At 40.3% G+C, this 27,018-nt stretch overlaps 1 protein-coding gene across 1 annotated transcript; it reads right to left on the bottom strand.

Moving 5' to 3' along the window:
* Window positions 1-1,225: 1,225 nt before the first annotated feature.
* On the bottom strand, window positions 1,226-25,849 carry LOC100231164 (visual pigment-like receptor peropsin). The gene is made up of 7 exons (XM_072926127.1): window positions 25,742-25,849; window positions 25,097-25,181; window positions 21,418-21,623; window positions 8,816-8,915; window positions 7,407-7,511; window positions 4,247-4,470; window positions 1,226-3,591 (listed from the first exon to the last, which is right to left on the bottom strand). The coding sequence occupies exons 1-7, from the start codon at window positions 25,847-25,849 to the stop codon at window positions 3,151-3,153; spliced, it is 1,269 nt and encodes a 422-aa protein (XP_072782228.1). The 3' UTR covers window positions 1,226-3,150.
* Window positions 25,850-27,018: the final 1,169 nt, after the last annotated feature.

Here is a 27,018-nt window from a genome sequence, read left to right as displayed (position 1 = left end):
ATGAGGGACCAGAGACAAAGGGAGGAAACACAGGACACAGGAAAAGTGTTTCACAAATGGATTTGTGTTGATTCCCATGCTTAAAATGCTGATGTGCATTCCCTTACATGCACTCCAGTAATAGATTCTGGACTTTTTTTCTGCCTTTAGCCACTTGCTGGTGTTGTGGGCGCAGCCACAGGGCACTAATGCCTTAGGGCTGGAAGCTTTTTTACCTGGGTAACTTTAGTGACAAGTGTGTTCCTACTGTTGCTGAGCCTGGAGCACAGGCTGGTGCCTGCAAAGACACCCTATGAAAGCTGTGAAACCAGCTGCTCTGCTCTACAGCTGTGCAATCCTGTGGTATCACCATGTATCCATAAAGGACTGGAGCTCTTGACCTTGCAGGAGAGAGGTCTTGGGCGGCCCAGTAAAGGCTTTTTCTGTGTTGTTCATTTCTAGTTGTCTATCAGCGGGTACACGTTCTTTGACACCTGTCCTCTTGCTCCCCTGCTGATCTGGTTTCCGCCCTTTTATATATATTTCCTCTGATCCTATTCTGGCTTTTTTTGTATTCCTTCCTCTTCCCCCAGTCTAACCTCACCATATGTACTCAATGGTATATGAGCTTTTAGAGATTTCAGCTGGAGTTTGGGGACAGTTGTGGAATGGTCTCATGCTCTGCCTTTCTCCTTGCCTGTTCCACACCTTTCTATGTCTGAGTCTCAATCCTGCAGATCAACAGCATTTTTGCAATTTTCTCTAGGTATCTGTAAATTAGCAGAAACACAGATTACAAGCCAGACTGGCACCTATAGCCACGGAGTGCCTCTGGGGGCGTGTCTGGCACACCTGTGGCTGTGGGTGTCTCTGGGAATGCAACGGGGCTGCACGACGCTGCTGCCTCTCTGTGCAGCAAAACCCAAGCACTTGCAGCAGTGACAAGTCTCAGTCCATCATAGCTACTAAGGTGGATTTTGTGCTACGCTTAGAAACATTCAAAACAATGTGCTAGCTTTGGTCAGCCCAGCCTGGCTTTATCCAGCTGCTACAGGATTTCACACTAAACAACTTCATCTACTTCTGCAGCTACAGCACGCACTTCTATCTGGAAGCAAACTATTTACTTATTGGCTTTTAATTATTTATGGCAATGAAATAGCATCCGTATCTCAATTTTTTTCCACAAAAAGAAATATTCTTGTAGTTCAGTTCTGTGGCCATGAAAGAAAGCACAGCTCCCCAGTGTTGCTTTATATTGTTTATTTGTTTTTAACTTCAAAACACAGGTGATTTTCTCAAAACAAATAGAGTAATGGGTGAATGGAGGTGGGCTCTCTCAGCAACTTTCCCAAGAAACACATCAAGGGCATATTTTTGCGAAACAACTACATTTCAGCATACCCAGAAAACAAGGTTTTAAAAGTTTCTAAATAGCAGAGGTTAGCAAAGAGTGTTGCTGGTTTTTTTTCTTTTTTAATTTTTCCCTGTTTAAGTTGCAAATGGCACTAAATGAACCCAAAATTTCAATGGCTAACACAGAGACATTTTTAAAAGAATTCTTTGGGTATGCAGTTAATTTACAAGATAGGGAATTATGAAAACATATCTCCTCATTCTGATTCTGTAAAAAAAAAAAAACAACTTGGTAATATAACTGGATATTGTAACATCTGGTAGTCTGGCAACTGATTTAGGTCTACTAAATAATTTAAATCACTCTCCTTAATTCCTACTTAGTTTGGTTTAAAAAAAAGTCACTTTTTTTACCCATAGGCAGATAACAACACTTTATTTTGAAGCAAAAGTGAAGTGTTGGATTATATTTTGTAAATAGCTCTGATGCCATACTTCATCAGTACTCTTAAACCCTAAGTCAGTTTTGGTTTCATTATCTGTACATCTCTTGCTCCACCTTCAGAGGAAGGTAGAAAAACAATCAGTTTGGAGACCAATCAGTAAAATCAAATCAGCTTTCCTGAATCAGAATGCCACAGCCAGGCCCTGCTCACCAGAAAGGTCAGTGGGGGTGGAAAAAACTCTGCAAACCAATGAGGAAATGATGAAGCCACTGCTCAGACTACAGTGACTAGAAAATACCAGACTAGTATTGTCAATATATAACAACTCCTAGTCCTTGCATAGACACACACAGAGTCAGGCACAGGCCACCAGAGAATGCCTATGGTGGCAATCTATGAAGACAGGCTGAGAGCTGGGGAGCTGGGGCTCTTGAGTCTGGAGGACGCTTTGGGGAAACCTTAGAGCAGCCTTCCAGAACGAAAGGGGAGCCTACAAGAAAGATGGAGAGAGACTTTTTACAAGGGTTAGGACAAGGAGGAAAGACTTTAACCTGAAAGACAGTAGGTTTCGATTAGATATTAGGTAGAAATTCTCCACTGTAAGGGTGGTGACACACTGGAACAGGTTGCCCAGGGAAGCTGTGTGTGCACCATCCATGGAAGCATTCAGGCTCAGGCTGGATGGGACTCTGAGCGACCTGGTCTAGTGGAAGGTGTCCCTGTCCATGGTGCAGAGCTGGAATGAGCTGATGTTTAAGGTCCCTTCCAGCACAAAGTATTCTCTGATCCTATGATCAGACACACTCTCATGAGGTGCCTGTGGGGCCTGGGAGCCCTGTGGTGGGCACACCTGGGTACCCTGCAGGGGGAACAGGACTTTTTCTGCCACCTTACAGACTTTGGAGCTGTAGCAGCTCCACAGCAATCTCAGCAGGGCCAGTCTTCTCCTACAGCCATGGCTGTGAAATACCACAGAGTGAAAACAATCATCTATGGCTGTTACTGTTAAAGAGCAAAAGACATATTTGGAAATGTAGTCCAGAACTGATAAAATTTAGATAGGAAGGTATTAGTTAATTTTGGTATCTAATGCCTGCTCTCCTGAAGTCAGTCTTTCTTTTCCTGCATGCATGTGAAAATCAAGTGTTTCTGGCAGTGGGTGTGCTGCCCACATTTTAATGTTCTTTGGAGAATTTTGTACCTACATAGAAGGAAAATATCACTTTACCATCTGATTTACTTGAGTTGAATAGCCATCAGTGCTATATCAAGAACAGATGGAATGGGATTTAGTCAAGTATCAAGCGCTGCTCTGTAAGGGTCCTCCTGAACACAAAGTGTGTGTGTGTTAAGCAGCCAGCCATAAAACTTACAATCTATCACATTCGATGTTGGGGTTATTGGATGGTGTATCAAGAATACCAAAATACACTTCCCTGTTTGCTGGAGGTGGGGAGTTGGTTGGGCTTCCCACCCCGGAATCAGGGCTGGGTGCAGGGTGCATTTCTGGTGCATATTTCTCTTCTTTCTGAGAAGGCTGTGGCTGCTTTGGTTTGAGGTTTTTGAAACGTTTGAGCTTCACAGGGTCCTTGAGTTCCTTGGCACAATGGAACAAGATGAAAATGTCCCTTCGAAATTTGGAGCTCATTCCAAAGTAGATAATGGGATTGTAGAAGCTGGCAGACTTAGCAAACAAACTGGCAAGGATGCTGGTAAGGTTGGGCACAGGGTGACCATAGGCAGACCATATAGAGATGACAGCATATGGTGACCATGCAATAATGAAGGCTGTGCAAATGACAATGGAAACCTAAAAAACAGAAGAAGAATAATCTTGAATCTATTTTGGAAGACTGCATCAAGGGAGCAAAACACTGAGAATAATTTGAACACTTGGCTAGAAGGGAAAGGTCTGGATTGCCCTGAGGGTATGGCTTATAGGAGAATATGGGCAAGCATGCAAATGTTTTGCGTTGATGCAGCCAGGAAGATCTAGGAGCTACATATTGAATTTTGGCATGGTGGTGTGGTTGAGAAATGCCTCATCTAACAGAATGAAAATAGCTGCATTCCCGTGTGTTTATATGAATACAGAGGGTTTCAGATCGACTTAACTAAACATTGAGTAAACTGCAATCTCCACTCTAACTTCTGAGTATGCTCAGACTTACTGTAACTTCTGAAAGAAAAGAGCATATGCCAAACCAAATTTTTGGGGTTTGTGCTGTATAACCCACTCCAATTATATTTAGATTATTTTTCAAATGTGAATTAACCAATTGATGCAGCAGAAATTTTAAACAAACCTCATATTCTTGACTGACTTCAGACTCTGTCACTACAGTTATAAAAAAAAATGAAATGCAATTGGTTGGTTTTGTTTTCTTCTGTTCTAGTTGAGATCAATTTTTGGAAAGACAGATTTAATTGAGATGAAACCCACCTGATATGAAACCCAAACTCACCCTGGTGACGTCCCGCTCTATTCTCCTCTGTCTGTCTGTGGGATCACCCAGTCCTGTCAATGTATGGCTCAGTTTGACAGTGTTGATGATTGACACATATGAGAAGACCATGACTGTGACAGGTAGGAAAAAACAGCAGATGAAAATGGAGACGATGTAGGACTTGTAGATTGTAGAGAAGCTGGCTTTTGCCCAGTCTATCTCACATGTGCCATACATACGATCTGGAAAGCAAGAATAAGTTGGATAGCATTTTTAGAATATTGATCTGCTTTTGAGCAATTAATTTATTAGTTAAAATTCTGTATTTTTGTTCTGTTAAGCACTACAGAATGAACTGATCTTTCTGATTTAATGAGACATGAAATTGCTTCCTGCATAAAAAAATTTTCAAGACCATTTAGACTTTAACAAATTTTAATGTGTATTATCATTCTGTTGAGTTTGTACTGCTAGTGTAAATCCATAATGCACAAACTGTGGTTTCGGGATAGGAAACTGTGGCACTTTATTTAAAAAAAAAGAAAGGAGTGATAAGAATTCTTATTTGTCATAATATTCTATATAGGAACTTCCTAAGATGAGTGCTGTAGCAGCATAACAAGGAATTCCATAGACAATATGCCAAATGTAAAAAGTCACTACTTACATAAATAACTAAGCAGGAAAAAAAAATACTGAGGCTTCTTGAGGTAATGGAACTTCTACTGCAGTGAGAGCCATGAGACTAAGCTGATATAGCTAATGACAAAGATTATGAGAAGATAAAACATATAAATACTTAGAAATATATGAGACCTTTTGATAAATGGGAAACACACAATCCTGCAACATAGAGATGCAGACATTTAGAAATGAAGACAGGCAGATTGCAGGGTCTACCACCACTAGTGAGACACTAGCTGATCAGGGGCTTAAGGAAAAGGCAGTGGGAATAATGTGTATTCCCATTAGATATACAATGCCTCTGGCTTGAACACTTTTATGAATAACTGTTGAGTTCTTTACATCACCTAATGTGTTTGCAAAGATGTCCTGATAGAAAACTTGAATTCTATAACCTTAGAGGTTTTTCCTGTAGATTGTGAATTGTGTAATTTTCTTTTTAAGTAGAAAAAACTGCAGTGGTTGGTTTTTTTTCCTGACAGCTATGGCAACAAATTGAATTACAAATAAATGAAAGATGAATCAAAATTAGGAAAATCAACTATTAACAGGTGCTGGAGATACAATACTGGTGAAGACTACATGATTTAGCAGCAGATCTCTCCCAAACATCCAGTGGTAATTTTGAAGGAAAAAAAAATCCCTTAATTCCCCACAGGTGATAGGAGATTTAAACAGAAGGAATTAAATGAGCAAAAACTTAAAATCTCTTTTGTGATTCTCATCCAAGAGATCAGTATTTTCACCACCAAAAGCTCTAGATGTTGCTATACAGGATGTCTTCTGTAATAGAAATAGATTTTTCTCTCCTTTGCCTTTTTTGTCAGTAGACCTCAAGATTCGAAAACATAACTGTAAAATCTGGCTTCATTCTGGGTTTCTGCTTTTGAAAACTTTTGCCTGAAAAATGAAACCAGCCTCCAGACGACAGGAAAAGAAAATTCGGCAGATTTTTCGCGAGTCAGAATTCAAAGCTATGCTTTTATACCTCCACAGGGACAAAAACAAGTGACTTTCCCAAAAAATTGGTGGGGTCCTGGAGGCCCCTGTGTTGTAGTGAAAGGCCCGAGGCAGACAGCTGCAATGTGCCGTGCTCTGCTGGTGCTCTGCTGCTGAACTCGCCACTGCTGGGCTCCCACATCTCTGGAGATATGTTTAGAGACAGCCCAGGAACCCAAAATTGCTCTGAGTCTCAGCAGGGGAAAGCACTCCTAGAAGCAGTCTTGAAAACCACTGTCAAGGAATTGAATTCAAACAGGGTCCATGGAGGCACCTGAATGTCCTGACAAAACAGCATTGCCCAAAAGGTTCCTGACTCCGTTTTAAGGCCAAAACCAGACAACAAAAGTCCCCCTATAAATTAAGAGCTGGTAGATTAATGTAAAAAGAACACAGATCTACAGAAGACAGACAGAAATACACAGAAGATACACAGTCCAAAAACACCAAGTTTATGACAGTCCAGAGTGCAAAAATATGACGTAAAATTCAGACAGTCTAATAAACAGTTTGAATTTGTCTCAAACCAAAGGTCCATTGAGCCTAATATCTTGGGAGTGTTTTGGTTTGTGAAGGATAGAATATTTAACCAACCATAGGAACAGCTGCTTTTCTCACACCCATACTTCAAGGGTCCAGAGATATCTCAAAGCTTCCATACTTAGTAAATAAGAGAATATATGCACACAGCTGCTTCAGAAAGTCTCCATAGATTTTGTGACTTCTCAAAGAATGTAGAGGCCTACAGAATCCAGACCGGAAATCCAGGCTGGACAATGTCAGTCACATGATTTCAGTTGTTGGGACCTCTGTATCATTACCATTTGTTCCTAGATATTTGGTTTGTCAAAGTCTTACAGGCTTAACTTGAGGCAATTTCTCCATCTTTCCCCTTGAAGAAATTTTCTGGTCTGTCACATGTCTTAGCCACTGAATTTCTGCAGTGTTCACTACACAAATTTTTTCCTTTTTCCCCTCACCCTCCTTTTTTGATATGGCCTTATCTTGCACTCTAATTCTTTCTTGGACTGACAAGCTTTCCAACACCTTTGAGTTCCTTTGCTATGTAAATTTTCATATTTTCAACAAATTGTTTTGCCAAATCTTTCTGGGTTGTCTTATTACACTTTCAAGTTTAACTTGCTGGAACTTGTGTTCTTTGCTAGTTTTCTAAACTTTACAGTTTTTGAAGGATGTCTTTTGATAGTTTTCTTTATCTCACTGCTTAACTATGCCAAGTATTTCTGGCCTCTCATTTTCCATAGGCAATATGCACTTGGTCCAAGATCTTCCTGTGATATCTGCAAAAAAAAAATCTCTTTATAGCTGATACCAAAGCAGGCAACACTGTGCACCTACGTCATGGACAACGAATGATTTCCTCAGTTCCACTGATAATCAGTCTGGTTTATCACAAACAGCAAGAAAGAAAGGTAAGTTTATCTTTGTTAAGTGGAGAGGTGCCAAGTAAGTACAACTGAGTACAACCTGTTACCTGTATAACTGCCCCAGCCAAGCAATGGAGCAGCAGACCAGAAGAAAGCGGCCACCCAAATGAGAACCAGAGCCACTGACATGCTGCTGTTGCTGATGCAGTGACCTGCAATGGCAAGCTTAGGTCAGAAAATAGTACTTGGAAAGGCAAATGTATCTCTGAAATCCAAATGCACTGGTATTTAAAAAAAATTAAGGTAGAAAAATGTGTATTCTTAAAAAAAGTTTGATTTTGAAAACATATGTAAGGCTCGTGTTCCCACTGAAGAGTGGACATGAATGGTTTTAAGCAGGAGACAATGAGTTTGTTGAGAGCTCTGGAATTAGTGAATTCTGTGTTAAATTCATGCTTTGTAATTTTGTAAAAATGCAGGATACAGCTTTATTTTATATAGAAATTAACAAGATAAATCTAAACTCAGGAGATTTTCTTACTCGCATCAAGGTTTTTCACTGTTAAAAAGGAGAAAATAGCACAGCATGTATTAGCCATTTGGTACAAAAGATTCAGTCTCTTCTGCTGTTGCCATACACTGTGGCTATTTCTTCATTTATGTGGGAAATATTTATGCATCCACCAATTTCTGTTCCTCAGCATTTCTGCAATGTTATACTCAGTACTTGCTCAAATTTACTCGAGATTCAAACATAAATTATGCACACCATCAGATACATATGTGGTAGAGCTTCACAAAAGAAAAATGTGGGTTTTAAATATGACTTAACAGGCAATGAATAGAAGATGTAGGATTACATCACAGCAAAACTCTATCAACTCCAGCAGCAGTTTGTGCTGAAGGTTAACTTCAATAAGTATATCATTGCACCAAACTGCAAAAAGTGGAAATCTTTTCTGTGGAAAAATGACCTCCCTGCAGAAGTTCTTAGCACAGCAAATACTCTTTGTGCTAGTAAAGAGAAAAACTCATCTGATGCATCCTCTGTACTCACATGTGCTTTCCTTGCAGACATTGATAGGTTCCTGCCCAAAATATGGTGCAAGAGAATTGCAACAAAGGCATGAAAATTTATCTGATCCCTGTCCAGAACCTCTCAGACATCATCTCATAGAAGATCAAATATTTTTTCAGTAAGATCCAGACAAGGATGTATAACTTAGGGTTATATTGAGTCATATTTTGAGGAATACAGAGGGTCAGCAGTACCTGCGGTACCTTTGTGGTGACCCAAGTGCACTTGTAATAATTTGGCTCTTACTGGAGTTAACCCTGAAGGATACTATGAAAACATGTTTATAATGTAAATTACTGTATTATGTCCTGGTTTTCAATGTGTTTAATTTATATTTATGTTTAATATAGCCTGACTGACTGATAATAGTGGCTGAGAGAAATACAGATTTGCATCAGGTTCAGCGAAGGCAGAACTGGACTTGCCTTTATTCCTTACCTCTCTCAGGATGGCAGCCCTTGATATAGCGTGTCACACTGATCACTGTAAGGGTATTAATGCTAGCCAGGCCAAAGAGGAGTGTCAGGAAGCCATCAACCTGAAAAACAAAACAGCACAAGATATTATGTTACTGCAGAGAGTTGAGGGGGAAAAGAACCACAGGAATTTCTCCTGTCATTTTCATGTTAATGAACTCAAAAGTTTTTCCAGAAACCCAACTAGCAGGGTTGGGTTGCAAAATGTCAGGTGCGGTTATCTTCTATAGGATCAGTGAGCAAGTAAATGTTCAAAAATTATATAAGTGCTCTGTCATGTACATACAATAAACAAGCAAGCACACCCTTACATCTATGCTTCCCTTAAATGATTTGCTAAATGAAGGAGAAAAACTTTGAACTGGAAAGAAGAAAAGCCCTGAACAGGCAAAAATGCCCTGGATGTAGCTGCCCTGCTTATACAGAACAAACATGCAAACTGATCCTAAGAAATTTAGTCCAAAGAGGGAAGAATGTAGGAGGTGAAGGGCTGGGCTGAGTGAGGAAAAAAAAAAATATTTTTTTTAAATACCTCAAAACCTAAATAGCTCTAGTAGAATGAGTCTCAATGTCTGGTGTTGCTGGTTGCCTGCTATATCTGAAGTCCTGATCCTCAGCTCCTTGCTGTGATGTAGGCAGAGCTGTGTCAGCTCCTGCTGCCATCAGTGCCTCAGCCACGTCCCAGGATGGCCACAGTCCTGTGAGCTTCACCACTGGGTATCACCAGGAAGTCCTGTGGCAGACATGGATGCAGCCATCTGCTAGGGAGAACTCTATGGCTGGGAAATGACCCAGGCAAAATGCTGACAACCAATCCTTTATTTTTTTAGAAACTTGAAATTATATGTTAAACTGTCCAGAGTAGAGGTGCCAGTTTTACACCTAGTGAAGCAAGAATATTAAGTGCCTCTGGACAGTAACTTGGCATTAAAATACTGAAATTTTTGGCAGAAATGCACATCATTATTCTACAAACAAACTCTGTCATTGTATGAATGGCCACAACTCCTGTGGAATTCAGTTTATCTCAGCACTGAATCTGGGGCTTTAATTTAGGCTTAAATCTAAGACCCTGGCAGATTGTATAAATTAAATTGGGTGAAAGGTTAGAAAAAGGACAGCTTCGTCAGTTCTTCCACTGGTGCTTTTTCTTACTACCAGTGTCCTCATATGGACTCTAAATACTTCTTAAATTTTTGCAGACTCACCACATTTTAAACACATTGTGTGCCCTGATTCCAGTCAGCTCATACTTGGTGTATGAATGCAACCATGTTTAAAACAGACTTTCCTGGATGTCTCAGCTACTTGCCAGAAGCTGCACTTGGACGAATTTGGCCTGCTGTGTGCTGTGGATGTTGGTGAAATACCTGGATATGTAAATGTGCCTTGCATTTCATTAGCCTTACTGGTGCAAACAGCTGCCACCTCCCCATTTGCTCTAACAATGCTTCATAGATGCAGAAAACATAATGACCATCATCTTAAGGAATTGCACTAGTTACTAGATTAGAAAAGAAGTAGTATTTCAACAAGGATGAAAATAAACACTTTGAAATTAAGCCTAAAGAACTATGAGATTGAATACTAAAAAAGCAGAACAGGCTTCCCACTGTGTATCAGAGGCCAATATTGAAAGCCGGGGAGTTTTTCTGAAATAGATCTGTTGGTTCCATCACTGGCAGATGTGACCATTTTTCTCCTACCCTTCTTCCCTGATGTCAGACCAAAGAGAGATAATTATATCAAGTGATTGGTTCAAACAGCCTTTGAGGAGACCTACAAGGGGGGAAGGCGAGTCTAAAAATATACTCTTGGCCTTTAAGATGAAGCTGTCACAATACGAAAGAAAACATTTTCTTTGGAAATATTTTCTTTGGAGTGGTGCCTTGTTAAAAAAAAAATACCACATGTGGTCAGTACTACATCTTGTTTGCATACTATTTCATACCAGCATTTCATCAGATCTTCTGCAGGTGTGGGGGCTACCACCAGAGACATTACCAGGGCCAAATGGTTTGTAAGTGGCTAAGTGGCAGCAGCCTCCCAGGGCACTGCCCCATGCTGGCCACAGGCTCAGTGGCTTGGGAACAGTGACAGTGGGAAACATTGTGAAGCAGCAGGAGCTCTGGGGATGACAAGAGCTTGGATGAAATGAATAAAGGAGCTAAATGGTGGCTCTCAAACTGCAGAACAGCCCACACAGGAGCCACAGCATCTGGAACATTTAACCACGAGAGACCATCCAACAGGGTGCTTTGGGAGCATGATGCTCAGACCACTCTTGTCCCAAACTTTTATAGGCAACAAGTGGCTTTTGAGCCCTACTATGCATAAACCATTTCCCTGCAAGTTTGTCAATGCTGCAACACTTTTTTGTCCTTGTCACTTAGACATATGTCCTTTGAAGAACACAAGGGATCTTCCTCTAGATATAGCCTATTTACTTCAAGCTTACACCTACTGGATTTGGAAGAAAGATCTCTGCTACTTTTTCTGTTCTTGAACACACAGCACTGACTGTAGGTAGCAAGACAACTGCTAGGCACCCAAGTAGGTAACAACAGAAAAACTGCTTTAACATAGTCCCAATTTCTATAAACAGAGATTAATATCTGCATGTTACAAAAATACGTTATAATTTCAGTTTTCTGCATCTTTAAAGATATATGGAATGACAGCCAAGGAAATACTAGAATAGTAAATGACATTTAATTACTTTGGAAGATTGATGCTCTTCCCCTTACACAGTTCTGGTTTTCCTTTATTCTACCCCCCAGCCAGCTCCTTCCTTCTATAGTCATAATACTTCCATTTTTGTCTAATGCAATTTTTCACTTCCTATTATTAATTATGATCAAATAGCAGCAGTGTTAACAGGCAGTAATGAATTCTGACATAAATACAAAGTTGATTGCATGGTAATTTTAATACACCAGCTTTCCTTTTTGCCCATTAAGAAGCAGAAGTAGATTAGCAATTTTAAAAGCTTTCTCTCAGTGCTCTACCAGCATTACTCCCTTGACTATATAGATATGTATGGAAGGTGCTCATTATCTTTATGCTACCTGGAAGCTAAGACACAACTGAAGAAAAAATTGTGGTTTCTTTCGGCTTTGTACTTGTGCCTTACTTTAAATCTCACTAATGCTCTTGGAGCACTATTTACAACCTACAATACATAGAGCTCCTACTGCATGCAAATTCATTTGCTTCAACACAGAGAGAATTAGGAATCCCCAGTGCACGATGAAATTTTTAGTTGTGAGCTCGGGTGTGCCTCACTTTTACTACCTTTAATACTTATGAATCCCTACTGATTCATAAGCGTTGTCTTCATTTAAAGCAGAGTAAAATATAACCTATTGTTCATAATATTGGATTAATGGAGGTTTAATTGCACAAAAGCAGATTGCCAAAATAGCTATTACTTTTCACTTTGGGCCAAAACATTGATCTCACCAGCCACAAAGGCTGCCTCACTCCCTCCTCTGGCCAATTGGTAAATCTGTTGCAATTTCCCAATGTCCATTTATTTCCCTTCAGAACCATGGCATCCTGTATTTTTCTTCTATTGAAAATGAGATAATGAATATGTAAAGAAAAGCATAAATTTCAAAGAGGGATTATTTACGCACAGCATATACTTAAAGTTGCCACAATAAGCTCTCTCAGAATTACTATTCTTTTAAAATACAGATCAGATGATTCTAAGATCATAATGAAATTAGATAATAGCAATCAACCTCATTCAAAATCAAGAAATGAAAGAGCATTTAAATCAATCTTCAAGAAACACATTTGTAAAAGCAATTGTAGATATCTTGGAATAGATTTTTTTAAATTAAAAGCTTAATTTTAAATGTAACAATTTCTTAAAGTTTGAAATAAATGCAAAAATATTATCCTTGAGTCTGATGATAACGTAATGATCACATCTCTTAAATATACTATGATGTGTCAACTATACTACAGTAACTCTTTAGTATCAGAGGTTCTAGAAGGACTACTGAGTTAAATAATCAAAATTAGTCTTCACAAAAGACTACTTAAAACCCACAATGCATAGTGTTCCCAAAGCACTCAGTTTCTTTGAGATTTTATACAATACAGGAGGTGAAAGAGTCTTACCACTTACTACAGTTCCCACAACACCTTTTGCTCATGAGACATTGTTCTGGTTTGTTTGCATCCTGCCTTTTAAGATGCCTCAGTGGGCTTCAAGGGTAGCTATGCTTAGAGGTGATGGCCTCAACCCAAGCCATTAGAGGGCTCTGACACAAATTCTCTAAGTAAACAACGAGAATTTATATGCTACAGGATTAGAGTTTAAACCATTAACTGAGAGCATCCGACATTCAGTATTTTGCACTCACAAAGTGGTTAAATCTTTCTGTGGCTGGCATATATTCTAAAGATAGAAAACTAAGAATGCGGTATTTAGACTATACTATTATGTGTCCAGATATGTAATTACCCTAATTATACTATATAGTAAATGTATGTTCAGTGCCACTATTAATATATGCAGGTTAAGTTTGGCTTTAGTAAACCTGAGGAACCCAGTTTCATCTACCAGGTTAATCAATTAAGGTTCAAGGTATACTTACTTTGGGCTGACCTTTAGCTACTATAGTTGTAACCTCCTAGGGCACAATTTCTACTCCTAGCTGTACCTGCCTCTATCAAGGAGCACGTCTATGAATGCAATAACCCTACCACTGGCAGGGAGGTCCTTGAGGGCACAGCATTTAATGAACAGATAGAAATTGCTTGCAGTATGTCCTTACACACCCTCATCAGATAATAATCTTACTTCAAATGCTCCATCTCCAAATGTTTGGGAACACCTGCTTTCTAGCTCTGGGTAGATGCCATGGCATCATGGCAGGTTCTCACATCTCCCTGTGAAGAATAAACTGGGAGCATGTAGTTCGTACCACCAGATGATCCAAACACAATGGAAAGATTCCCATCTTCAGGGTAAATGCTGAATTGCCATCGTCTTTCTGTGAATTAGTGTAGAGGAAAATTAAGAAGCACTAGAAAGGAAAATCTAGCATTGCCCTTTGGGAACATCTGTGCTACACTGTAAAATTCATTTCAGTGGGCCAAAACTCCTCTCCACTGTAGTGATGCTAATTCTACTTGTGTGATGTTAAGTCTACTTGTTTATTGTCAGCATCACCATTAATAGAAACAAACAAGTACACAGATAAAAGAGTCACTTGTCTCATCTTTACATTACCACAGAAGGCAAGGCTTGGCTTTGTGGCCTGTAGATAACTGAAATCCATGGACATCAGATTAAAATCACTTTTTTAAAAAGTATTTTCTTTTCCATTTCAGAATATCATGTGAAATGTTTCTTGAGGTTCACACACCTCAAGGGAATCAGAGGTATCGATGCTCATGGACTTTTCCAGGACAGAGACTTCAAATGACCCTACACATTCTCCAAAGTCTAATCCTCTGTGCTGCTTCCCAACAAGAAGGAATCTGCTTACGTAGCCACGCTCAGGTTTATGTAAGGACACCTCTGACTGCTGGCTGAATGCCTAGAATTGGACTAGTTCTTCTGCTCTGGAAGGTCCTAGGCAAAAGGCAGGGCAGGTTCCTGATGGCACCAGCTCAGCCTTAAGTGACCAAGACAAGAACATGTTATTTTCCTGAAAACCTGAAAAAGCTGCATGGCTACTAGCAGACCTCCTCTTAGGTTAACACTCTTGTGCCCTGTGGATCCTGTACCAAAATAACAGGAGAGTCACAAGAATTTCTAAGGAGTCCCATTAGACCAGGGAGACCATGGAAGGAAGTATAAAAGATACAGTTTATTCTTGGCCTTAAAGAGCGATCTGGAAACCCACCAGATGCAATGTCATCCCTTTCTGCAGTGGTGTGGAAGTCCTGGATGTTATGGCATGTACAGCCCATTGCAAGCAGCAGTCATCTTGTCACTGATTCACTCAGCACAAGATCTAGGTCAGGACCTGATTTACTTCCTAGGTACTATCAGTGTACTCACTAAATGGAATAAATTTTTGTGATAGAGAACATGAGTACCTGTGAGATAGAACTATATAAGGTATTTACAAATTTTATCAGAGTGATGCTTTAATTTCAGCTGAAATTTTGCTTAAAAGTGAGATGATGTGGCACACAGAGAGGTGTCAGAAGAATATTATTTGTTCTGCCTTATGGTGAGAAGATCTTGAATGATGGAGTAATGGACAGTATTTTTTGAAAGAAAACATTTACTTTCTTAGACATCAGCACAGAAGGATGTGGAAATCTACTATTTTCCACACAGAGAAATAAGAAAAGGGTATTTCAAAGCCCTCTGGGAGGAAAAGCAAGTACAGAAATCAAAGCTCAGGCTTTGTAAATTCCTGGCTCTGTAGGATTGCTCTCAGGCAAGGAATGCCCAATCCAGGCAGCAGCGTATGGTTTGACACAGGGCTTGGGTGTCACAGCAGGGGCTACGTCAGACTTGTTAAACAAGGAAACGGATAGCTTGGGCATTCATAAATTTTCACTACCAAATATATAACTTACCTAATTAGTCACAATTGACTGCAGAAATACTCATTTAGAGGAAAATGAAGGACAATTCGTGACTAATGAAAACTGGTGGAACTTCCCTGAAGTCACATTAGTTACACTGAAATGATCTTCCAAGTTGCTAATGATCCTGCTTGTGCAAAGGCAGTCTTTGCTCCCTTCCCTGCAGATGAAGTATTTTTCTCATTAAAATTCAGCTCACAGATGTCTGCATGAGTTGCCTTTACCTCTTTGACTGCAATGCATACACTCTTTGGATTATATGAAGACAGATCAGAAATAAAGAAAAAGGGAAGATTACTACCTCTGCAACTTTATATTTCAGTAGCTAAATCTCAGGTAGGCAAGGAAACAAGAATGAGGATACATTCCAGTGTTCATAATTGAGCTAAAAATTTGTTTCAGAAAAAGTGAAGGGAAAAAATTACTGGATGATGAAGCAATGTGAATGGGGGGCTATGCTGGAGCAAGCCTGACAAACAACGCATACAGACATTTGGCAGTAGTGGCTGTCTGTCCTCAGTAATCTCCCCAGAAGCTGTACTGGGAAGGAAGTAAAAAGAAAACTTGCAAGGTTTAATGTTGGCCCTTCCCATCTGACATTTCTTTTATTATTGGACTTCATACAGACTGTGGAGTTACCACTGGTCTCTCATCTCCCCAGAATGTGAGGGAGTACCACTCCACACAAAGTAATGTGTAAACATTTTCTTGGTATTTATAAAACACATAAAATCACTAACCAAGTCAAGAGAGTTAATAGTCTAGCTACAAAAACAATTGGTTGGTTTGATGAGTCATATTAAACGGACAGAAATCAATGTGCTCCAAATTTACTCTGTTTGTAAGAACATAAATGCCTTTAGGGTTTTTGATTTATCAGACAATTTACAGAAGATTTTGCTAAAGGAGGAAAATATTAATCTTCTCTTTCCTCCTCAGACAAGATTTAGCAATATTTTACAATCTATGTATAGGAAGAGGTATAAATGCATGTCCTGAGAAAGCAAATACTATTAATAAACACAAAAGAATTTATTCAAGATTGAAAGCCCTGCCCTCAAAACTTCTGAAAAGAGGCCATGTGTTTTCATCATACTTTTCTCATCATTTCCTACTGTTGCAATTTTCTTTCTGGTTTTTCAGATATTCAGTTCTAATTTTTACAAAAGGTGGACATTATTTCTTCTCAGAAATGTGATGAGAGAGCCCTAGATATTTAATAACACCCAAAATACTGGAGTTTTTTAGGTGCTAGCAAGAGGGAGGGGCTGGAAGTTGAATCTCCAAAAAGGGGCAAGGCCCATGTACTCAGCTTTGCAGGCTTTGGTCGCTTGCCTGGTGAGAGGAGGATTGTGGCTCTGAGCTCTGCTCCTAGATTGGAAATGGCAAAGCTGGTGAGCAAATGAGGCTCCTAAGGAAGCCAACAGAACAAGGTGATAGACACGTCTCACCCTCTGCTTGATTTTTCATATTTTACTTCTCAACACAAAATATTGTGATTCCTTAGTATTCACAGCCATTTCCGTCCCTTAACCCAGGTACAAGACCTTTCAAAAATTATCAGTGCCACTGAAAAAAGCAGAGGGATTGCTGACGCATTCCCCCTTTACCCCCACGGACTGTGCGGGAGAGCTGGATTCACTTTGGAGCCCAGACCCAGGAATATTCATCATAAGGGGGTGCCCAGCAATAGCTAAAGCAAACAAATACTGCGGCTAGAGACTAAAAGAGGCTCCCTACATTAGTGCCAGACATCCACTGGAATGAAGGGAACCCTCCTTGTCCAGCAGCTGCATTGTTAAAACAGGGATTTTGCATGTCTAATTTAGCTTTTCTTAGACATCCCTATTTATCTGGGATTTCAGATGGCAGCTTGATCAGCTACACCATCACAATCTGGAAAATCTGCTAAAGTCTAAGAAATCCCAGACATCTGTGGGCCACTTTACTCCTCAATGCATACACACTAAGTCTGGTGCTTCCAGATAATTTTGACTTCTGGGCCGCACCATGCCCTTTTGGGATGCACATACTCCACAGATCTGGTGCTGTCAGGCAAACTGCATGAATATATTAGGGTTTACAGAGTAGAACAATACCTGTGTGCAGTGTGGAGCTTACTGCTGACCACCACATTGCCATGTGCTCCTGTCCAGGGTATGCCAGACAGGAATAAAGAAGTGCTGTGTGAAGCATGGAAGCACTGCAGAATTCAAAATCAGATTTTCTCCTTGTTTTGTAGTAAACCCAGCCACAGGAGAAACAGTTATTTCTCTCTCTTCTGCTCCCCTCAGTGTCTTTATTATTGTGCACAACATGAAGCAGGGCTGTGAGGCTGAAGGCAGGTCCTTGAAGGCTGGTCCTTGTGATGGTGAGGGTGGGCTGCAGGGACAGAGTCAGTGGGAGCTGGATCCTGTCACATAAGCTACTCTGGTGCTCACTAGTACCTCAAAGTGGAACTTTTTTTAAAAAATGGCTGCTCCAGAGGATGTTTCTGTGCAGAGACAGATCTGCTGGGGATGCTCTGGCACCATCTGGCTGGCCAGGTGGACTGGGAATACCTGGCTGACAGTGAGGTGAGTGCATCTGTGGTAAGAGCGTCAGTCAGCACATCAGGGACAGGAGGTGTGTCCATGACAGTACCATGACCTGGAGAGCTCCACCTTGTGCACAGCCCACACACAACTTACACCTAAGAAATGGTCAGAAATCAGAAATGTGTTTTAAAAGAAGCCCATGCCAACAGAGTGGGCACATGGTAAGAGCAGTCAGTTTTCTTGATCCTCATAGTAAAACCTTTAAGTCTTTGGAAAATAAATGTCTAAATAACCAAACTGCATTATTAAAAAATAATTTAAAAAAAATAGAAAAGTGAAGTACTGGAAACAAATTTAAGCTGAAGTACCAGGATTATGAAGGATTTCAAATTCTAAGGCACTCCACGGTCCATTCTGTTTTCAGATATGGCTGCAATGTACCTATGGAGTTCAGATAGGTTACAATCCTTTCCCCGTATTTAGAGGCCTCCTGAAATCTGCATCTTCTCTTGTATTTGCTACATAATTAGAAAATACAAGAAAAACTTAGTCATTTGATAAATAAAGCTCAGAAGAAGCCGTATTTGCCTGTTGAGAATGAGTATTTCTTTACTTCCTACATGTAGGAACATTTGCACACAATGTTACTGGTTCCACTGCAACTTCTGGTCCAGTAGAACATACAAATAAAAAAATATGTGAAGGACAAAAATATATTCTGAGATAGCTTTTCACTAGGAATATGGTCAGTGGGGGAACAGATGGCTCTTGGTCACTAGGTTACATTCCCTGACCTGAAATTTACCATATTAACTTGTTTACTTACTGATCACATTGGAAGAGGCTAAAAAATGGATGTGCCAGAGACTGACTGTCCTTCCTCTGTCCCGTTCAGGAATGAGACAGTGGTAGAGCAGAGGTATAAAATTGAAAGTAGATTCCAAAAGCCAACATTGGAAAACTGTATTTGTACAGAGCTTTCAGCAGAGGCAGCATTTCAATAAAGATGTACCAAGTAACCTCATTCCTGAGAGAAGAGCCCTGTCAGAGGCAAAAAATAATGCTTGGCGTGAGAAAGAAAAGTGTTGTTTTTCCATACAGAGGAAGAGAACAAGAGAACTCCTCTCTGTCCCTTTCAGCAGGTATGCAGTGAGATTTTCCTGGTAGCTGGAGAGACATCTTTTGTTACAGAGTTTTTAAAGACCAGGCTGTTTTGAGAGCAGTACTCTTTGTCTGCCTTTCCCCCACTCCCTTCAGCTGTGTCAGCCAAGGATGGTGAATCTTAATGTTGAAAAATGTTACCCGAGGGCACAGAAGAAGACCCAAGTCAGAGGAAAACAAAATAGTTAAGTGGATTAAGTGAGGTGAGCTCATGAAATTTCTTCATAAACAGAAATGACAGGCTAGCCTGGGAAAATAACATTTTCCTAAGCGTTCCTGACAGCAGAAGCTGATCAATAGGAGCAAATGCGTAGTGAACCAGACAATGACAGAGAACCAAATAAAGCTGTCCTCTGGACTCAGCAAAACCAACCAAGTAAGGGAAAACACACGGGCCATGCTAAGGAAAGAGCCATGCTCATGTGTGCAAAGTCTGTCTTAGCTACTTGCAGAGGAGCCTGAGTGCATGAGGAGAGCCAGAGACACCAACTTCAGTCGGTCCCAACAGAAAGCCTGGGCTTCACCTTCATGGCACAAAGGTCCTCATTCCTCATGTTCTGCCTGTGAGACCCCTTCTAGTAAAACTACTAATTCAGACTACAGCAATCAACACACTATTGCTGTTCAACATTAAACATTTTCAGAATTACCTCTGTGCATGCTGCCCACACACATGTGGAAGATTTCATATCTTTTTTTTAATGCACAGAAGCTTCCTGTTATTTCTGCTCAATATTTCTACTAGAATCCAGCCACTCTATTTCCATAACATATTTTTTCATCACTGGCTTCTGTTTTGTTAAGTTTATTAATCTAGAAGATGGAGGGTTTACACCCATTTTCGAGGTTCCCCAAGTCAGGATTTCACACTGAATGGCTTACCCTGTCTTACACAGGAAATCTGCAACAAAGCTAGAGCTGAACCTGGAGATGCAGATTTGACCTTTCCTTTCTTAGTCATAGCTCCAACCTTCCTTGAAAGGGGGAAAATATCCATCTGTTTAATTCTGAATATGGTTGTGAATCTTACAGTTTTCAGCTATGTGCTTATTTATCTGATGACTTCTAAGTTTTCCATGAATGAAAAAATTCAGTTTCTGCTCAAAAGACCTTAGATTGCAATTGCAGGTGATCTCATTAGAGAAAGGGTGAGATTTTGCTGAGGAAATAGTTAGCTTCATTTTGATAAATCCTTTTCTGCCAAATGACTAGAGAGATACATTTTAAACAATAAAATAATAATTTTTTAGATCAAGCTACAGCTTCTAGGTTAATCAGTGTCCTACAGGAAGTCTTCCTCTCTGCTTAAACAGAATTTTTTTATTGAAATGGAGGGGACATGATCTGTAAATGTTCTTTCATCTATGTTGCACAATAGCTCAAACTTCCTCCTTAAAAAAAAAAAAACAAACAAAACAAAAAAACCCCAAAAAACCCCCAAACAAACAAACAAACAAGCAAAAAAACCCCAAAATACCAAGCCTCCAAGAAAAGAGGATTATTTTTCTCTCCCTTTTCCTTCATCATGATCTTTCTTACACCTTGCTGTAGGCTATCTTGTCATTTTCAGATTTTTGATTCCCTGATGAAACAGAGCAGAATCTTTCTCACAGATGTTGCTGAAAGCACTGGGGAGCCAGCTTTGTGCCTATGCGTCCATGGGGTGCATTTATATTCTGCCCACACAGGTATATTTTGGAATTAACAATAATAACTTCTTCTGAGTACTCCAACAAAAAGCTGCCTCCAAGATCAGGGAGGACTCTGCCATAAAGTTAATTCACTCATTCTACCACAGGCAATGAATCAACCAAGAGTTTAGAAATGTGAGTGAAGAGCTACAACTGAGTTGTAGCAAAATGTTGCATGCTGAAATGTATGGTTATGCCCAAGTGCTGTGTGGACGTTTTGCTCTACAAGCCTTGTCAAGCAGGAGTCAACATTGGCACTTTAACATTTGTCTTAAAGCAACAACCAGATTGGTTTCAGGTGACCTGAAGACAAGCACAGCTTATGCCTTGATTTTCCAACACGAGTGTGAAGTCTGACATGAAGTAAAATCACCAAGCTTGTAAGAACTGTTGCAAATACACAGGAAAAAAAACCCCAAAAAACACTGAAAATTGGTGAAGCACCAATCAAATGCATAGATTTACAGGTGTAACAAAAGAGAACACACTCCTTTTGAAGAGTTAGTAACTACTTCCTTTCATGCTTTGGGTGCTGTCTGGTTATCTATATATAGCACACCCAGAGAAATAGCTACACCACTTTTGTCTAATTTACTGTAATCCAGTCTTACCTGGCAAGTCCATATTGAAGTGATAATGAATCCATCATCTCTGAAGACATTGAAGATTTCAATGATGCCCCGTGAATAACCAAACACGGAGATGCTGGCATCTGACACTGCCAAGTTAAATGTGAGGTAGTCGGTAGGCTGCAGAACATGTCTTTGTTTATACAGGACAAAAATCACAATGCTGTTTCCAAACCAAGACAACCAACCTGGAAAAAAAAAAATTAAATCCATGGAACTTGATGATCTTTAAGATCCCTTTCAACTCAGTCCATTCTATGATTCTATGAAATCAAAAAGTAAATAAAGAAAGAAGCTGTTGAGTGTGTAAATGTATGACATATCTTCTAAAATTCCCTTTCATTCCATTGGAAGTAGATCCCCTAGAAAACTATGCATGAAGCCTTTTTGAGCAGCTGGGTGCATTTCAGAAGTAGGAGCAAGTAACTGAGTGCAGCAATAAAACAGAGCAAAGGCAAAAAGCTGCTGTTACACCTACTGAAGATGCACCATTTTAAGGATCTAAAGTGGATTTTTTCCTTAAGTGGATAGATGGAACTCGTAAGTGTTACACCTGAGAAAATAAGAAGGAAGAAAGATTGGCAGAGTGGAGCAGAGACTACAAACAGTCTGCCAAAATCTGCAGGTGTTTAAGTTCCTCTTATACAATAATGGACACAGAAAGTTCATGCATGTAGCCAGAGGGCTGCTTTATCAGTTTTCCTTAGAAAAGGGCAGCCAATACTACTAGGTTTCTTCTCTTAGAACAATCTAGGATCTCCTTGCAGCAAAGTCTGTCCCAGATGGGAATATTTTTCAGTAATGCACATGACAATCCATATGAAGAGAATATTTGAAATAGAACTCCCAAGTATCTTTTATTTAATTTTTCAGAAAGCTGCATGCTCTCTTACTCTTCAGGAACAGAGATGCCAGACTTGTATGTGTCTAAGTATGTGAGCAAAACACTGTAAAGCTGGTGACAGTCAGACACTTACTCTGCTGGAAAGACCTAGAGTTTCCAAATGTCCACAGATATTGCTCTGCCCATCAGTGCGAGACCCTAGTGGCTTGCATCCCACTTTTTGAAATTACAGAGATGTGTAGAGATGAATGACTTAACTTAAGTGTCAGGCTCAGTGATGAAAATGTAGCTTAGCCAGTAAAGGGGGTAGAGGCAGATACCTCCTGGTGAGGTGCTCTGGGTACTTTGGAGTGGGAGGGAGGTGGTAGATGGGACAGTTTCTGTATGGCTCTGTGAACTGCTTCTTCTGTAGAGCAATTTACTTTTAATAGTTTCTCTTTGCTGCATGGCCAAGCTGCTGCTGCTCTGCCTTGTTTAGCAAATGCACATGGTCTACTGAACAGTATTTGAACTGGGAAGAGCTGAAATGCCAGCATATGGTATTAACCAGAAATACTCACTGGTGCAATGATACACTGAGATACACATATACATTCTATATATAACCTTGATACAAGATCAGCAATAACAAATATACCTTGTTCTGACCACTAGGTGACAATGTTTCTTAATCTTGTTTTGAACAACTGCATGCACTTTAACTCAGGGATTTTCTGACTGTTGTTTGAGTCTAGGTATTATAAATAGGCAGAGCAGGGCACTGGGGGAGGAAGGTTTTGGGAATGAATGAGGATAGCCTGCAATGCAAATGTGGGAGTTGTGTTGTTTATGTATGCTGCTTCTACCCTCTGCAAGGTTAGATAGTTATCAAGGCAAAATGCGTGAAATATTTTTCCCTGTCCATATGAAAACATAGTGATAAAATGGCAGACAAAATAAAATGGCACCTCCTTTGTAAATAGCACAATTTTACCAGTGCATTGTAATGGATAGGAGGGCTACCCTCACAGTGTCAGAAACCTGCCCTTCCTGGGAACATACAGAAAAAATTCCCCCTAGCCTGGGCGGTAAGGGAGATTGCAATTAAAGTGTCTTAAGGAAGAACTTGAACAAAACGTCACATCAAGCAACATTGCACATTTTAGAACAATGAAAGGTGAGAGAGACCCAGTACTTGCGATAATTTTTGGGACCTACAGTCACAAACAGAGGCTGGAGATGAGGGATGAATTGAGGGACATAACGTGACAGAGTTTGATTTCTGCAGGTAGGCACAGTCGTTTTAAGCAAAGCAGTGGAGAACCTGCGCCATCATATCCAGTCCCTAAAATGGTCTGTCTGGGTAGTAGACCATATTGGTTTGGATTTTTAAAAAACCAAAGAAATGGAAGAAAATCAGTTCTTAGTAAACCATGCAATAACAAAATCAGTGGTCACATAAAACTAGAGTCAACTAGAGCAGTGACTATGGGACACTGGATCTCTGTGCCAGCAGATATATGTGCTAGTCTAGGTTGCTGCCTGTATTGACTGACTGACTTAAAAAACCTGAAACAGACCACCCGAAAGCAGAAAATGACCCCAACCAAAAGAATGGCTCAAACCAAACAACCCCTCTCCCTTCCTCCCCCAAGCCCTGACAGCGTAACAGGGAAGGAAGTTGAAAATTCAAGGCAAGCAGAGCAATAGCACTGACACTCAGTGAGGGCAGAGATCTCCTCAACTGCATTTCAGGTGGTGTGTGCCTCAGGGTACACCAGAGGTAGATCAAGAGCTCAGAAAGCAACCTCTGAACTTTGAAGTGCCTCCATGTCACCAGGTAAAACAGAAGATAGAAAGTAAAAAACTGAGGGAACTTGTTCCATCTTTGGCAAGTTGTCACTAATATTCATTCATAAGAGTATGCAGAAAAAACCCCAAACCAATCCCAAAATCCAAACCCAGCATACTAAGGCAATCCTGGTGAAAAAAGACAGATTTCAACGGAGGTCAAAATGTGGAGAGAGAGAAAAAAAAATGGCATCTAGGTAGAAACGGAGCACTGCCACCCAGCATAAAGTTCAGAGATGGACCACCACTTTTTTTCCCATAAGCACAGACTACAGTTGTTCACAGACTTCAGTTGTTCATCAGAGAGATGCTAGATTTTATGATGTAGCAAAATATACAGATAATATGCAAATATTTCAGTAGTTTTGGAAATATTGTGAGGTAGGAGGAATAGGATGAACGGCAGTATTAACAATGTGGTATTGCCCTTATATAATTCAGTAGTAATCCTTCTCCTGGAATAGCACTCTCTAAGAGAGCATTTTAATCCACAGATCTCAAAAGCACTCCACAAGGAAATCTGGTGCTGTTATCCATGATTTCTGATGGAGAAGCAGAAGAGCTGCCAAGCAAGCTGGTGAAAGTTAGCTTGCTTGGCAGCCCTTCAGCTATTCACACACTCCTGTGTCAGTGTAACGCCCACCAACTCATGCAAAGAAAGCACCAGAAACGTAGCCAGAAAGAGTGACTAAGGAGACTGAAAATCTTTCTGCTGACAGCAACTGAGAACACTGAGATTGTTTAACTCTAAGAATATTGAAAAAGTACATTGCAATTTTAAAAATATTTCTGTCAAATCATTCTGTCCTGTGCATTCAGACATGCCCTATTTTTTCCTCGTCTACCTGAGATGGCCATTGAACAAGTAATAAGCACTTGAGGCTCCATGCAGTTTCATTGTCAACATTGTTTCTGAAGAATTAAATTTGGCACAAGTGAATTGATAGCCCTGAAATGGTCGTCCACATTTCCAATAGATTAGTTCACCTGTGCAAAGCCAGAATAGGTTATTATGCTTTCTTCTTAGACTTGCTCCTATTAGACATTTTTGCACGGCCTTTACTTGCAAAACCTGGCAAGACAGAAATAGAAAAATTGGTATTACAACTCAGCCAAGTCATTAAAATATATATGGAACCTTAAGTGGGAGATAACAAGAAGTGAGAGCAAAAGGTGAGGCCCAGTGTCACAAGACAAACTAAACTCTTTCCTCAGCAAATAACCTTCCTCTAGGACAGAAATTGGATTGAGCATCTTAATGCAGAGCAGGCATGAATGAAACCAATAACTTATGCAACTACACATACACAAGCATAAGCGCCTATCAGAAGAGGCTTGTTGCAAAAGATTTTCCACCTAGAAAACTTTAATTAAAACAGTGTTAAAATCCAGAGATTTTGCAAAGCTGTCATTAACTACTGCAACTGTTAAGTGACCCTATTCTGTTTTCAGTCTTCGCTGCCAATTACACACACACACACAATATCCTGCCCAGGGCATATTGCCAGTTCTGGCAGGAAGGAAAAGAGTCATCTTGTTTTAGACTTGACAGAGCATGGTCAGATTATTTGTTCAATAAACGCAATCATTTTGGGGATGAATGTTCTGTGAATAGCTTGTTTCCTTTCCCACCTTCTCAGATTTATCTGTCAAACAAAGTCCCAAAATAACACTCATTCTGTCATTTGTCAAGTAACAGTTTACTATTACCACTCGGAAGTGTGTGCCTTTTAAAGACATGTTTGGATCTTGTGATCTGTTCTGATGGGATTGGTAAGGCACTTAGCCTGCCTTTCTGATGGAAGCACTCACAAAAAGTCAGAATTTGCCCTCTAATAAATACTCTCTCCTACTGGCTTAAAATTTCCTTTTATGCCTTGTATTTACTCTAACAGGCCCAGTTAAGAGCGAAATGAGGGAAAGCAAACAGAGAGCAAATTACGCATAAATGCAGAAAAAACCAAACTTAGGAATTCCAACTTAAGAATTATGAAGCAAAAAATGCTTTCTATTTTTTCCCATGTCTAGAAGCTAGCAGCAGTGGGCAATGCTTTTAAATCGTACCTCATAATTTAAACTGTACAAGGATTTTCCACAGTACTGCTCCACTTATGGCATAGGCAAGAAGAGGTCAGATGTAAACCCAGCAGCAGGACAAGCTCTCACCTGTCTGTTTGAGACAGTTTTGAGCTCATTGAAGGGAAGCATGGGAGCAGACTGCTGCCTTCAGAAAGAGGATGCTGACACAGGTGACCTAGTGCAGGGTAATACAGCGGCTGCTATCACTTGCAGATAGTCCCTCTGAGAGTGGATCACTGCTGTTGAATGCGCATTGCACCTTCCCCCCACTTTGCTGATCCCCTGGCCAAAGCATTAACAAGGAGAATGATGGAACAGTGGCTTGGGTGTCAAGAAGCAGTGCAGTGGTCTCAACGTCCATCAGCATTTGCAAAATGCAGCACACGCTTCCTCGCAGTGCCAGCACGTGACACGGCTGCATTTAGGCTTCCATGCAGGGTGCTGAGGAGCCCTCACCTGGATCCAAAACTGCCTGGCTGCTGTACAACCTACAGCACACACATCAGTGTCCTGTCTGCCACAAATGACAGCTGTGCTACCTGTCACCTGGGAGAATTTCCAGGAGGGGACACACAGAGGTCTTAACTCAGCAAAAGGTGTTAGATCACAGCTCTTAGATATTCATGACCTCTGTCAAGATGAGTGACTCCAGGAAGACGGCCAAATGTAGTCAGGTTTTGAGGACTTTATCCTGCGAAGGTGAGGAGATTCAGAGGAACCCCATCTTCTGGATAAATGCTAATACCAATCACATACATCTCATTGGTTTTGGAAAAGTACATCAGAATTTGAAAGAAGCTGCACTGCCATACTTAAATTTGAAGGAAAAG

Source organism: Taeniopygia guttata, chromosome 3 (assembly GCF_048771995.1).
Source record: "Taeniopygia guttata chromosome 3, bTaeGut7.mat, whole genome shotgun sequence".
In the NCBI taxonomy this organism is placed as follows: Eukaryota; Metazoa; Chordata; class Aves; order Passeriformes; family Estrildidae; genus Taeniopygia; species Taeniopygia guttata.
Note: the sequence above shows the minus strand (reverse complement) of the source record. Positions and strands in the feature narration are given on the sequence as shown.